General features: G+C 47.5%; 1 protein-coding gene across 1 annotated transcript in view; it reads right to left on the minus strand.

The window, feature by feature from the left end:
- LOC107106207 (integrin alpha-M-like) overlaps positions 1–9931 on the minus strand; it is a 56949-nt gene extending 47018 nt beyond the window's left edge. Inside the window, exons 1-3 of the mRNA XM_015406316.1 lie at positions 9804–9931; positions 3096–3210; positions 1508–1620 (exon numbers count right to left, since the gene is read on the minus strand). Of these exons, the coding sequence (XP_015261802.1) occupies positions 1508–1620; positions 3096–3210; positions 9804–9843 (268 nt within the window). The 5' untranslated portion in view covers positions 9844–9931. The remainder of the gene's footprint in view (positions 1–1507; positions 1621–3095; positions 3211–9803) is intronic.
- Positions 9932–15833: the final 5902 nt, after the last annotated feature.

Below are 15833 nucleotides of genomic sequence, written 5' to 3' on the forward strand. Positions count from 1 at the left end.
TTATTCTCTTTACCTTGTTTGTTGTCAAAACCCAGGGCTTTTTGCATGTTAGGCCACACACCCCTAATTGTAGCCAATCCTAATGAGTTGCTGCTGTTGGGTGTGGCCTATTATGCTAATGAGTTCCTGCTGGGCGTGGCCAACTTGGGAGCCAGCCGGAACTCCGCTCCTGTGCGTTCCTGCCCAAATATAGCCCTCGTTTCAATGCTTTTCTTTCAGCCTGGCTCACTTCCAGTATCAGAACCAGACTGGGAGAAAAGTCCTCAAAGTGACAGATTGCAACATGGTAAAGGTGGGAGAAGGGGTGGGGGGTCTGGCTCCCTTCACCCTCGCATTCTCCTTTTGCTAAAAAGAACAGAGCTTCTCCCACCCACCCACCTTCTTCAGATGCGGTGTATGAATACTCATGGATCTCCCCTCTCCCTCTCATGTTTAGTTTCATCCTAAGGCTGCTTACTGAATTCATGGCTAAGATATTTGCAGTGTGGATTTCTTGGCTCTTGACAAGCTGCTCCAGCTCTCACAATCAGAAATATTAATGATAAACGGCGGTCAAGCAGCAACTGAGTTATGACAACTCCTCATGGGGTTTACAAGGCAAGAGAGGAGCCGTGGTGGTTTGCCACTGCCTTCCACTGTATAGCAGCCCCCCTGGTCTTCCTTGATAGTCTCCCACCCAAATGCTAATGGTGGCCAACCCTGCTTAGCTTCCAAACTATGACAAATTTGGGCTACTCTGGGCTATTCAGGCTACTCCGAGGACACAACTCAGATCAAATTCTCCCCCAGCTTTAGCCCACCAGATGTCTCTACCTCCCATCACTTGGGTTTCACACCCCCAGTATCTGACTCGTAATGCTTTTAACCAGGGGTCGTTTTGTAGAAAAAGAGCTAGGGGAACTCATTAGCATAACTCATTAGCATATGCCACACCCCCTGACATCACCGGAAGTGTGTCATAAGGCCACACCCCCTGACATCACCGGAAGTGTGTCATAAGGCCACACACCCCGCCCCCAACGGTCCCGGCCGCTGCCAGCCTTGCAGCTCCACTGCCGAGCCCCAAAAGGGGGGGCCTGGCGGTGGACCTGCAAGGCCAGCGGGAGTGCAAGGAAGCCCCGCGAAGGCCCTCCCTGGCCCCAGGCAGGCAGGGGTGGGGAGAGGCAGGGAGGAAGCAACTTACCCTCCCTCTTCTCCTGCCTCCTCCTGGCTGAATGAGGGCCGGAAGCGGGGGGCGGGGCTTCATCATGTGCCCGGCCCCCTGTACCTCACCCGGGGGAACTGCGATCCCCCGCAATCCCCCCCTCTGCTTTCAACGCTCATATCCTAAAAGCATTCAAACTTCCAGGATATCAGGCCACTGGATTCAGCATCAAGAGCCAATTTTTACTTTTGGTTACAGACTCTCGGAATCCATTGGTACCCCGGATAGAAGTTGTGAAACCCAGCTCCATTCCTCAGTTTGCTGCTTCCCAGGCCAGCAGATCTCCCATTGCTGTATACTTACGTTGTACAGGGACTTCCTGGCATCTGCCCGATTTGCCTGGCATCTGCTCACACTTATAGATTTTACCCGTTTCATTCACATTCCCCCTCTGGAGTGGGGCACCAACAAGCACCCTACAAGAGTGAGAATACATGACATGAATTTCAGGGGTGTCGCCTACGATGGCATAAGGCAGGAGTCCTCAACTTTTTACACCTGTGGGCACCTTTGGAATGTTGACACAGCTGATAGGCACAGCCAGGGGTCATTTTGTAGAAAAAGAGCTAGGGGGACTCATTAGCATAACTCATTAGCATATGCCACACCCCCTGACATCACCGGAAGTGTGTCATAAGGCCACACACCCCGACCCCAACGGTCGCGGCCGCCACCAGCGGCCTTGCAGCCAGCGGGAGTGCAAGGAAGCCCCGCGAAGGCCCTCCCTGGCCCCAGGCAGGCAGGGGTGGGGAGAGGCAGGGAGGAAGCAACTTACCCTCCCTCTTCTCCTGCCTCCTCCTGGCTGAATGAGGGCCAGAAGCGGGGCGGGGCTTCGTCATGTGCCTCGCCCCCTGTACCTCACCCGGAACTGCGATCCCCCGCGATTCCCCCCGAAATGACCTCTGGGCACAGCCACAAAATGGCTGCTGTAACAGGTGGAGCCAGCTATGCAATGGCTGCTGCAGTTTACCTTCATTCACACTGGGAAGATTCTTGTGCTGTGGTGGTAGCTGCTGCCAAAGCAATATATTTTTAAAAAAATCTGCAAAGCCCATCAAATATCCAGTGGCTCATCAGAAGCCTTGCTGGGCAAGAACTCCTCCTGGCTCTGCCCACTTTCCAAAAACATCTGGTAGGCACCAGGAAAGATGGTGGTGGTCTCCATGGTACCCATTATAAGAGCCAAATGATCCCACATGGGGATCTAAAGTGGCTCCAGGCAATGCTCCTCTCTAAATTGTGGAGTCTTGTGAGCAAAAAATCTACTTTGGCCCCTGCCACACGGCAGGGAAAACACCAGTGAAAGTGCGGCTAAATAGAGCCTCACCAAAATAGAGACGCTGCGGGCGGGATCCCATGGATCCCGTGAGCCATGCGCCGTTGCTCCCCGGCACGATCAGATGCCGGGGAGGAATAGACGAATGGGAGGGGGAAGCTGCCGAACTGCGCATGCTCGAGCATGCACAGTTCGGCTGGGGGCCAGGGATGCGCTGGCGCAAGGACGCGCCGCCGATCCCACGGCCGCACTTGCCGCGGCCCTTTCGATTGAACCACCCGGTTAGGTGGTTCTTTTTTGGTGCGCTTTTTCGGCGGAAGGGACGGGTGGGGGATGGGCGCAGCACAATTCCCAGATGTTGCTGTGGGATCGCGCCCGTTTGCAGCGGCCCCCCGATCCATCCCTCTCCCAGCCCAAAACCCCTCGTGTGAACAGGGCCTTTGTGAGCTACTGACATTAAAGTTGTGAACGAGCCATTTGGCTACTGCATTAATTAGTTTGCTCTGGAGCCATCCTTCCTGAGCTAAGACAAAAGTGTGTGAGCTGGAGGCTAAAAAACTGAGTTCGCTCACACTAACTCAGCTTAGAGAGAACACTGGCTCCAGGGACACTTACCCTCCATCAGCTCCTCTTCCAAACTGCACTATAGTTTGCCCAAAACCTTCTGCTGCTTCCTGGAATATAATCGGTCGTTCTGTATCTACGCTGAATCCATGGCAAGCCATCAGCGCTACAGGGGATAAATCACTGGTTCAGAATCAGATTTTTTACACAGCAAAAGGGAAGTGACCTCAGGAAGGTCAGAAATTTGGCAGCCCCTGGGCCTAATCCACAGGTTATATCCTAGATTATCTAGGGTTGCCACCCTCCAGGTGGGACCTGGAGATCTCCCAGAATTACAACTGATATCCCGGCTACAGAGATCAGTTCCTCTGCGGAAAACTGCTGCTTTGGAGGGTGGACTCTATGGCATTGTACCCCATTGAGATCCCTCCCCTCCCCAAACCCTGCCCTCCCCAAGTTCCACCCCCCAAATCTACAGGAATTTCCCAGACCACAGCTGACAATCCAATATCAGGCTGTGGGTCAAGATGCAAAGTCGAGGGCCAGCAGGGCACTCCATTATCCACTACCCACAATGCAGTTCAGGAAATAACAGCCAGGTCTGCTCTGCACAAGCTGGCTAGGTCTCAGCTTGTGTGTCTGTCAAACTATCCACTATTAGTGTCAAACCCACAGCTAGTATGTGTGACCCCCTCTACTTCCTTCCTACCATTTCCTTGAGGGCAAACTGTGAAATAAAGAGGAGGGAGTTCCTTGGCAACCAAAAAAGGAGTAACAGCAGGAGGGGAAATGACTAAGGCTGCGTGAAGGATGAAATGCTTCTGCCCACACAGTTTGAAGGTTGGAAGATGGGTGGCAGAAAAAGTGGGTGGAATGAAAAGGAAGTCCATCTCTTTACAGCCACCGCACGCCCATTTTTACTCACGGATTCCCGTGTTAGCTTTTGCTTACACTGGCTGATCCTGTCATATGGATAGAAAGCCTAAATGGGGGTTGCTGAACTGAACTGGTATGTGTCACTTAAGCTAGATGACCCTGCACTGGTACCAGTAAGGGTACTAATAACATTGTCTGCCTCTTAATCATTTTCTCCTCATAAGCAGCTTCACTGTTGTGGGCAGGGGAGGAGCTATCAGAAAGCTGAGAGGAAGGGGGTGGTAGGCAGTGTCTGTGGAGTTTGAGACCTCCATGTGGGGAGAAACAGCCTGAATAACCAGATTTCATAAGAGCTTGGTAGCTAAGGAGAATTGGTCATGGTTAATACTTGGATGGTAGACCAGCAAGGAAGTCCAAGGTGGCTTATACAGAGGAAGGCAATAGCAAACCACCTCTGCTCATCCCTTGCCTTAACAATTCCATGGTCCTGGAGTCACCGTTAGTCAGTTGAGACTTGATGACCCACAGTTATTACTTGTTATGTGGGGAGAAAGATCTCCAAAATGACCCATCTAACTAGGAAAAGCAATCAATAAGTTGACCTCTCAGTGCCATTTTAAGGGCTATTGTGACATCCAGAGCTATTTTGGGGCAGGAACGCACAGGAACGGAGTTCCGGCTGGCTCCTGAGTTGGCCACGCCCAACAGGAATTCATTAGTATAATAGGCAATATCTAACAGCAGAAACTCATTAGAATTGGCTACATTAGGGGTGTGTGGCCTAACATGCAAAGAAGTTCCTGCTACAAAAAAAGCTCAGGGTTTTGACAACAAACAAAGTAAACAGAATAAGAAGCAAAAGGTGGGTGTGGTAACATTTATTTATTTATTTTATTTAACTTTCGACTTGATATACCGCCCTAACCCCCCAGGGGGGGTCTCTGGGCGGTTCACATATTTTTGCGTTCTAAGAACTTGTACTCCTAACTTGGGCCACATCTAATGTTTGGGGGTGGGACTGCCTACCGGCACCCTGGTGGTGGGATCCTGATGGTCTCTCTGTCTGCTGGCTCGGCTTCGGCGTCTATGGGGGTGTGGCCTAATAGGCTAATGAGTTTCTGCTGTTGGGTGTGGCCTATTATGCTAATGAGTTCCTGCTGGGCTTTTTCAACAAAAAAAGCCCTGGTGACATCCAAAGCTTATTGAATTGACTGTCTCCTCCTGTCTTCTTCCCAGTTTGTGTTTCATATTGCAGATTTAAATTCCTATTATCTGGGCGTCATATTACAAACAAATAAATACAACTTTGATGAAAGTCACAAAAATAAGGGAAAGGTCTGTTGTTATACATATCCCATGGGAGGCTGTGATGCATTCACATAATCACATTTGACATGACAATCACAATAGCAGTGTAGATAGATTCAGGTGGGTAGCTGTGTTGGTCTGAAGCAGAAGAGCAAAGTCTGAGTCCAGTGGCACCTTTAAGACCTTTAAGAAGCTGCCGGTTAATTTCTTTAAGTCTCCCAATCACAATCATTATTTAATCCCACAGTAAATAAGCAGGTCAGTGAAAATCCCAGTTCAGCAATTTCCTAATCCATTCCATGGTTCCAAGCACTGGTGTAAGAATCAGATCGGAGCCATTTCATCGTTCTCAGGAGAGAATCAGACAGATCATGAGCCAACCTGAGCTTAATTGCTGCAGATCAGGCTAAAGCTGAGATGTGCTCCAATTGCTTTGCCAACAAGGCTACGCATTTGGGCTCTTTGGAAAGAGCAACCAGAAAGGAAAGTTTGAATACATTAAGCGTAAAATGTAAATCCTTGAACCCAAATTGGGGCGCCATATAAATGCTGAACCATTAGTTTTGCTTTAAACACATTTAAGGCCAAAGGAGACACTGCCCATCATAGGGAAAAAATCTGAATAGCTGCAAGATTTATTCTGGCACTGGACAAAGCTCACTTGCAATGCAAATGCCATGAATGCGATTAATGAAAATGCAAGACAAGGAGTCCGATCACATGCAGAAGTAGCCGCGCGATACGCACGAATGCCGTGGATTTTATGTGCGCGATCAAACGGAAACATCTGGCAAGCGTCCCGCACCCGTTGCCACCAAAGAGTTAAAAAATACTGGGGAAAGTGCAGTATCAAACGGGTTTGTGACGGGCCGCAGACGGACTTCCCCATGTGATCACTCCAGCGTGCTCCCATTGCGTCAGTGATCCCTCGTTGCAGCGCGCCAGAAACACGCGGCGAAGGAAAAAACTCGAGTCACCCGCCGCTGCATCTGATCACGCAGTGGCGGGTCAAATTATTACGGTGCAAATAGCCTTGTTTCCCACCCACCTCCCGCATTATCTGGCACGTGTGGCCACACTCAAGGTAATTATATAAGCAGATTTATTGGAGATGATGGGTGTGACGTCCGCCTTAATGGGGAGACTATTTTTTCCTTTAAAACCCACTCTGTTCACATAAACTTAGTGTCACGGGCTGGGGTGCAGGCAGAGAGAGAGAATCCAAGTCCAGTCCAAGGTTAGAGCCGAGAGGTAGCCGATGTGGGAGACGATAACAAAAGCGCAGGCGGAGAGAGAGTCCAAGTCCGAGGTCATAGCCGAGAGGTAGCCGAACCAGGAGATACCTTACAATTCAGTCAGCAAAACCTACCACAATCCTAGAAATGAAAATCTCCTTTGTGTATTTTTCATTCCCTATTACAGTAGCATAATGGAAAAGAAATAGCCATAGAAAATACATGGTGTGCCTTTAACTTGCAGCTGGGTCCTACCAATTAATCAACAAAGCCCTTTAGCAGCTGGTTAATCTGGGAAGAAAAGTTTGCAGCAAAATAAATACAATAAAATAAAAATGGCCATAGAGCATTTGGAGTGCATATTGTTTCTTGAGGTTATGCTTTTAGAGGGTTGTTTTTTTCCTGTATCTCCCACACACTTCTGCTCTGTGTTGTGAGCCGCTTTCTTGTGGCTCTTTACTCAAAAGCAGAATCTCCCGAGATGATAATTCTGGATGGAGAACTGTGTGATTAGTCTGTCTCAGCAAAATAAAAGGGGAGGCCACTGGCACCTTAAAACCAATTTTTATTCCAGCCTAAACATTGGTGAGTCAGACCTGACATTGGATGACTCATGAACGTGTGTTTGTGTCGGGTGCCATGAAGCTGCAGCTGACTTATGCTGACCCTGTCGGGTTTTCAAAGCGAGAGACAAGTTCAGAGGCGGCCCTGGACTTCCCTGGTGGTCTCCCATCCGAATACTGATTAGGGCTGACCTTGCTTAGCTTCTGAGATCTGATAAGACTGGGATAGCCTGGGACGTCCAGGTCAGGACCTTGAAAGTTTAGGCTGGGGGGAAACGTCAGTACTTTCTAAAGTGCCACCAGACTCCTGTTCATTATCAGAGGTCATTTCGGGGGGGATCACGGGGGATTGCAGTTCCCCCGGGTGAGGTGCAGGGGGCGGGGCACACGACGAAGCCCCGCCCCCTTCTTCCGGCCGCCCCCTGCTTCCAGCCTCATTCTGTTGCAGAAGGAGGAAGAAGCAGGAGGGTAAGTTGGCATCCTCCCCCTCTGCCTGGCCGAGGCCACTCCACGTGGCCTCCGCAAGGACTCCCAGCCCCATCCAGGAGCTTCCCCGAGGTAGCTGTGTTAGTCTGTTGCTGCAAAATAGGCGGGGTATAAGTCGCAAAAATAAATAAATAAATAAATAAATAAATAGCACCTTTAAGACTAACCTTTAAGACTAAGACTAACTGAGTGGTGGGTGTGGCCTTATGACACACTTCCGGTGATGTCAGGGGGTGTGGCATATGCTAATGAGTTATGCTAATGAGTTCCCCTAGCTCTTTTTCTACGAAATGACCCCTGTTCATTATACTCAAGTTGAAGTTCAGAAGGAGGGAGGACTCAAGCCTCCCCCCCCCCATCCTATTCCAAATTAGCTCTGCGAGGGGAAACATACAGCTGTAGTGCCTGTATGGTTCCCCTGTAGTAACTCCACGAGAAGCGAATGAGAAAACTGTATGGAGGAAGGATAATCTGTGGTCTCCTGGTAAGGTAAAGGTTCCCTTGCTCGAAAGCCAGTCGAGTCCGACTTTAGGGGGTCAGTGCTCATCTCCGTTTCAAAGCCGAAGAGCCAGCACTGTCCGAAGACGTTTCCGTGGTCATGTGGCCGGCATGACTAAACACCAAGGCGCACGGAATGCTGTTACCTTCCCACCGAAGTGGTCCCTATTTATCTACTTGCAATGTCTTGCTTTTGAACTGCTAGGTTGGCAGGAGCTGGAACTAGAGACGGGAGCTCACTCCATCATGCGGCACACTCGGGTCTCAAACTGCTGAACTACTGACCTTCCACAGCCTGCAGCGTCTTAACCATTTGAGCCACCGCAGCTCCTTGAACTGCTCCTAGTCACAGCACGTCCTTTTTGCGCATAGGCGTCACAGCGCGTCCTTGTTGATCCACGCATGTGTAGATTTTTTTTAATGGCGCCCGCTCAAGATGGTCTGACATCAGACCACCCCGACGGGAGGATTGCGCGCTGGTGGAACGAGCAGACGGGTGAAAGTCCGCAGTTGTCCCGCAGGTAACCGAAAACCCCAGATTTAAAGTACTATCTTTTAAGTACGGCTCCAAAGCATGGCAAAACAGGATGCCCACGGAAGAGGGACACTTCCCAGATGTTTGTGTCTGGACATTACCTTTAGATCCGTGAGGCAATCGTGCCTCGTGTGGATCTAAAGAGCCATCTGATCGGACTCTCTGTGATACTCTCTTGCTGGCCCTTATCTGTATGGCCCAGGCTAGCCTGATCTCGTCAGCTCTTGGAAGATAAGCAGGGTCAGCCCTGGTTAGTACTTGGATGGGAGACCCCCCAAAGACGCCCACGGTTGCTGCTTCTCAGAGGCAGACAATGGCAAATCACCCATGTTCATCACCTGCCTTGAAAATCTACAAGGTCGCCATAAATTGGCTATGACTTGGTGGCACTTTCCACCACCACTATCTCGCTGAAGGGGCTTGAAGCAGAAGAAGGGAGGTACCATTTCAGGCCTTCTTACCAGAATTACTTTGTCCCAGTCCATTTTTTAAAATTATGTATTATACAATTGCAAACCATTTAAGGAGAAAACAAATTTGCATCAACAGAATACAAAAAATCAAGAATACAAAAAACGCAAGATAAAGAGATTACACCGGGGATAATAGCCGATAATGAATATATTGGTTGGTAGTAATCTAACAGCCTCTGCATAGGCGCATAAAAGCCAACAACCAGGACATACCCTGCCAAGTACTAAAACATTATCATTATGTCAAAAGGTTAATGGTTTTTTTTTATATTTAACATTGTTAGGAATGATTTCACGTGAGGCAAAATATGTCAAGACTGGGAACCAAATTTCTGTAAAATCAGAGCTATCTCCCCTTAATGTATCATGTTTGTGACTTTCTGCTATTTTACGCATTATAAATTGGTCCCATATTTTCTCAGACCAGAGAAACACTGATGGAACTTTGTTGGAATGCCACTTTGAGGCTATTGCGCGGCCGCTAACAGCAAGCAGGCAAGGGACCACTCTGTGGGACTACAGGTTCAATTTGTCCAGTGCTGCGATAAAAGGACTTCTGGTTCAAAAGGTAAGTCAACCGCAGTTATACTCTTTATATGAAACACTATTTTTCTCCAGTATAATTGAACATGCCTACAAGGTCCCAGCCCATATCAGCTTGCTTTCGCCCCTGTCTTCAGGAGACCTATTCACTGATCTCCTTCTGTCCCATCTAGCTCAAATTTTGGTGCCTCCAGCAAAGAGTCTGGACCCTCAATGTCTTCTAAATCAAGGAGAGCACTTACCAGTGGCCGAGAAACAGATGAGCAGCGACAGGGCATCCATCCTCAGCTAGGTTCTGGAGGCTGCCTGAATGGAAAGAAGTGTCAGCTTAAGCCATGGCAGTGGATGCAAAATGTTGTCAAGTGAAGCAAGCGAGAGTCATTTGCAAAACTGAGGGGTAGGAAAGGGAAGGGGCAAAAGGGGAAGCTGAGTCAGAGACAGAGGAAGGTGGGATGCACTGTTGTGACCGCAGGAGAGGAGGCGGTAGATAAATTAATACTCCCTCAAAGCCTCACAAACAGAAGTGGAACAAATATTCCCTCTATTGCACTCTTTTCACTGTACAAATTCAGGAAGTGCTTTATGGATTTTTCAGATGCAGGCATATGAATACGCGTATACATTTATTTAGTTATCTATTTACCTCCTTTATAGTCCTCCTTCCTCATTGCAACACATGGTGGAGAACATCAGTAATAACAATGCAATAAACACAGTGTAGTAGAATTAAAATATAATGCAATGCAGTGTAGAATAGACAATACAGGATGCCAAGAACAGCCTAAAATTTCACAGGCATTACTGCAGCCCTATTCACAGCCCTTAATGTGTGCTAAAATTATATCCTTATACAAAAATGGGGGTGTGGGTGTGTGTGCGCAGATCACAAGAGCCCTTTTGTTTTCAGATGTGCACAGTCCTCTGCTCAAAAGTCTGGTCTCTGATTTTCAAGGTGGATTGAGAATTTTCCCCTGTAACTTTCCTATAATGTCTGAAGAATATGTGAGTCTGAAAATGTTCAGTAAATATGAACAGAAGAAGAACCTCACAGGTTGAGACCACAGGTCCACCCAAACAATAATAGCTGGTCCCCTCATTTTCAGGGTGGATTGAAAACCTTTCCTCTGTTATTTTCCTGTAATGTCTGAAGAGCATGTGATCCTGAAAATGTTTGGTAACTATCAACAGAAGAAGACACCCACCAACCCCCGGTTGACACCAGAGGTCTATCCAGTCCAGCATCCTGTTTCTCATAGAGGTCAAATAAATGGTCTTGGGACACCCACAAGAAGGGCATGAGAGGAAGAGCAACCATGATTGTTAAGTCGCTTGCTTAACAAAGTAGTTGGAGAGTGATTCAGCAAAGATTCAGCTTTATTCAACAACTCGAACACAACTCCAACACGGATCAACATCTGATAGCCAGAACAGCTTTTACATTGCAGCTGTCCTGCTTTTAAACTCTCCCTGCTTATATAGCCACGCCTACTGTACAATTACCAACCAATAAGGTTGTATGCACAAGGACCAATCATGGATATTCTCGCTCAGGGAGCTTGCTGACTTGTGATTGGATGGTTCTTCCTGGGCTAGCAGTGCGATTGGATGGATTTGGATCCTAGGCCAGGACGAAGCTTTACATGGCAATTCAATTATGTTGTTCACATACAGTTATGCATTCAATGGCAGCAATTGAATACATTACAATGATATATACTGGGACTTAGCTATCATTACTATTGATGGACCTGTCCACCACAAATTTATCCAGTTTTCTTTTTAAAGCCTGGGGCCTTTATCACATCCTGGGACAGTGAATTCCATAAGACAGTGACATAGATGTACAAAGAAGCCCTTTCCTTCTTGTCCTGAATCTACTGCCCCCCCAGATCCTGAACTCAAGAGAGGTTTTCTCAATCCACTTTTCTATTTAGTGGAAGCTGAGGTTTCTCACAATACTGAATGCTGTACTCAGCACCCAACACTGACCTGTATGTGCATGGCATGGTGGTGAAATGCATGCAGCCCTTTCTTCTGGTCCTGGGGCTATGCTGGCTCGAACCATACAACGCTTGCCTCCCAGACATTCATTCACAAGGCAAGATTTGAGAGATGGGCTTATGGCTCATGAGGAAGTGGGCTCTGTGCTTTGTTTTGCAACTTCTCATTCTGTGCTACAAGAGAAGGTGGGAAAAGGCCAGAAGTGTTGCAAGTGGGTTGGCAGCTCAGAAGAGAATGATCTCACTTTTTCCAGCAGTGACCAAAGTTTTCACTCCTTCAGTTCTTTCTCCTTGTTCTCTCTTCCCTTCTGGCTCTCTGGTGAGCTGTGCTTTCAAGTTGTACGCCCGTTTCTGGGACTCCAGTGAAGATGGGAAGGGGTGGGGGAGAGAATACAGACCTACCTCCCAACATTTCTTGAGTATGCTGCTATTTGCTATTTTAAGGGTTTTATGCTCACAAAGAGAATCTATTGCGCCTTATGTCCTGTATGTACATCACTGTCCTTGAAAAAGGTTGTATTCGATAACAGGTAAATTACTAGCGTCCCCTGAGTGATTGTGAAACTGACAAGGTGCTGTTTGAATGTTTGAACACAGTATAATCCTGCATTTTGATGCATTGTTTTGGTGAAACCTATGTTTGATAATACTTACCGATATTTATCTAATAGTATAGAAAAGTTTAAAAAATAAAAATAAAAAGCACAAAATAGATCTACCTTAAACATACATCCATTATACACAGTGTCGTATATTAAAATGTATAGCCCACCTTTCCTTTTGGTTCAAGGTGACTTCTGAGGAGGGTACAGCTGAAGAACTGCATTCTGGAGGACACACAAGGAAATAACACTTAGCAGAGGAAAGAACCCCATATCCTTCTTTGACTAGTTTTCCAGGTGTTGTTCCATACAGGAGTTTCTCTTCCTTCTTGTACACCAGATATTCCATATTTCACCAAACACTGGCAGAAGAATTGAATCACTTTTTGGATGATAATCTTGACCACATAGAATATACTGTTAGGAAAACCTGAGTATGTCATTATGACATAATAAACTGCAGTAGTTCATTTATATGGAACATATACAGAACACCTTTTAATAACTTCTTGTGAGTTACCAGTCTAGCCAAATTGGACATGGCAGTGTCCTCATGGTTGCCACGAGGACACCACTGCTATTTTAAAGTGATTTAAGAATACTGCAGTAGGGCAGCCTGAGGCACTCTTATTGCAACCCCCCCACGACTTATCAAGTGCCGAAACAGCTGTCCCCATATCCGCAGCTGTTTTGGCACTTGAAAAGGTAGGGGGAGGAAAGAAGAGTAGTGTGCTGTAGGTCTGATTGGGATAGGGCCCTCAAGGCATTTTTAAATCACTAACATGGTGGCAGCAGCCATGACGACACTGTCACATCTAATTTGGCTGTGATTATCTGATTACAGGGCAGGCATTAGCCAACGTGTTGCCCGTGGGTTCCATAGTGCCCACAGACTAGAGTTGCCACGTCCATTTGTTGCGCCATCAGGGTGATTTGGGGGATGTTCCAGGGGTGAGTGGGAATGTCGCACAACACACTGACATCACCTGGAAGTGCCGTCAGTGTGTCAATGATGTTGGGGGCGACTGTAATGATTCCTTGTTTTTAGTGAGAGTGTGTCTTTAAATGTTTGGTTTGAGGGCAGTGATAGCAGAGTAGAATGATTGAGAGAAACTAGTGTGATGTGATTGGTGGATGGCAGAGTGTGGGAGGGGATTGCTTGGAATGAGTGTGTGTGTGTCTTGAAGCAGTTCAGTTGGAGTTTGAATGAGAGTCTGTCAGTTAGTGAGTCTGTCAGAGAGAAAGACAGAGTGCTGTGTGAAAACTTGAAGTGTTCAGAAAAACATTGTTGAAAGTTTAAATGTGGAAGAGTTACGAGAAGGATCTGAGACATCCTAAAGTTTAAAAGAAAACTAAGAAGAAAATAGAGAGCTTAGCCAGAGTGAGGGTCTATTGAAAAGGAGATTCTTAATAGAGAAGGATCTTGTGACCAGAGACTGTGTGTGATACCCTGACAGCTAATTTTCCCAGTTTCTCTTCCCCTAAACAGTTATAGTTAACAAACAACTTATTTGTGTTTACATTTTTATTCAATGAATTACATTTTGTTTGAGTTCCAGAATTCAGTTCATTCTTCCCTCAGGACCACAGAGACCCTTGAAAAGCCCAGACTCGAGGTCACTTTACCAACAGCTAATGAGAAAAGTTTTGGAATTTGTTTAAATTCCTGGTGGGAGCCAAATCTACCCTGTTTATGAACACAAAGTATAAATTTAAATAGAAAACCAGTCCTCCCTAATAAGAGGACGCCACAGCGACACTCTGCTTTTTGGGCAAACCTCTATGGTAAAAACAGCCTCAAACCATAGAGTTTTGCCCAAAAAACAGAGTGTCACCCCTCCATGTCACCAACGCGTTGATGTCATTTCCAGGTGATGTCAGCGCATTGTGTATGGCATCGGGGGGGGGGATTTGCTCCTGCTGACCAGCAGCAGAGCAGAGCCCATGAAAGCGGGGCATACCCCACCCCACCCAGGGAATGGTATCCCTACCGCTGACCCCTTTCCTGGTACCTGCCAAGTATTTTTAGAAAGTGGGTTGGGCCAGGCAGGGCTTTTGCCCAGCAGTGCTTCTGATGGGTCACTGGAGATTTGATTGACTGTGCAGATTAAACAAAAAACAAAAAAAACATTGCTTTGGCAACAGCTGCTGCCACAGCACAAGGATCTTCACTGAGTGACTGAAGGTAAGCTGTGGCAGCCATTTTGTGGCTGATTAAACCTCACGCAGCAGCCATTTTATGGCAGCCAATTTGTAGCTGTGCCCACCACTCTGTGTCAAAATTCCAAAGCCACCTGCAGTCTCAAAAAGGTTGTCGATCCCTGCAGTAGTGTTTGATATGTAAAAAAAGTGTCTCTCACCAGGGTGTTGTGGGGAACTAGGGAGGAAAAAAAACCCTGTTTCCCAACAGCATCCAAGCCACGGCAAACAACTCCGTCCTGAGGTAAGTGACCTTTGTCACCGAGACCACCTTTCCTGTCTCCAATTATTCTACTGACTGCCTGGAAGAGGGAGAAAGTTCGTCAAAGGGTGTGTGAGAGGGTGTTCACTTGTTTGCTTTACTTGCCCAGTATGCATGGGACACAGACACATCTGATGTGTGTGCATTAGAGGAGAGTCAGCATGCGTCTGTGGCCAATATGTTTCTTTAGAACTTTGTAGACAGTGCATGAACTATGAGAAAAGGGGAAGTGAGGTGATCTCGTTTCAAGCTAGGCTTGACTGTGTTTGGGCTGCGGATAGGGTTGCCAAGTCCTACCTTGGCTCGGAGCGGGGGACTCCCGGGTTGATCCTGGAGTGCACGTGCGCACGCGAAGCGCACCGCATCCACATCACCAGGAAGTGACGCGACCACACGGGTCCATAGAGTTTTCCCTTGGATGACCGTGGCCCTGCCCCCAGCGTGCCCCGCGTAGTCACGTCACTTCCTGGTGACATGCACGTCGGGGTGGAGTTCCCCCCGGGGCCCGATCCAGCGGCGGCGGGGAACAGGCCTCTGGGGCGGGGGTCTCCCCGCCCCCCGGGGGGACTTGGTAAGCCTAGCTGCGGATGATTTGACATCAATATAGCTGCATACAGGATATGCTAACAATATGGCACGTTCACAACGAGAAATAATTTCTTTCTTTGCTTTGAGAATTTGTTTTCGTGACCAAATGCCTTCTCAAAGCAGCTAACAAAAATTATTTACAGTGACAACAACAGCACACTGACACTGATTGAACATTGTAAATGGAATAGTCAGGCTTTATTCTAGTGCTGAGGGGTTGCAGTGGGATTTTGAGTGATTTGCCCATCAGGATGTGCTGCTTTCCTGAACATGAAACGGCCCCAAGGGGGTGCTATTTACTCCATTGGGGAGATCTATGTAGCCCATCGGTGTACATGATAAGTTTTCAGCTGGTTTTTCTCTACCTCAGTTTCAGGAGAGTGGCCGTGCTGGTCTGCAGTAGAAAAGCTAGATTTGAGTCCACTAGCACCTTAGAGACCAACAATAGTGTTTCCGAACCTGTTTCTATGAAGGTAACAATATAATAACAATACACATTTATGCTGAGCCTGTAATGAAATGGGCATAAATGTGGATTGCTGTCTATTGTTGCCTGGGACCTTCGGCATGCCAAGTGGGTGCTCTACCACTGATCCATGGCCCATCCTCTGTGCTTCCCCC

This window comes from Gekko japonicus, unplaced genomic scaffold (assembly GCF_001447785.1).
Source record: "Gekko japonicus isolate JY-2015 unplaced genomic scaffold, Gekko_japonicus_V1.1 scaffold2016, whole genome shotgun sequence".
NCBI lineage: Eukaryota > Metazoa > Chordata > Lepidosauria > Squamata > Gekkonidae > Gekko > Gekko japonicus.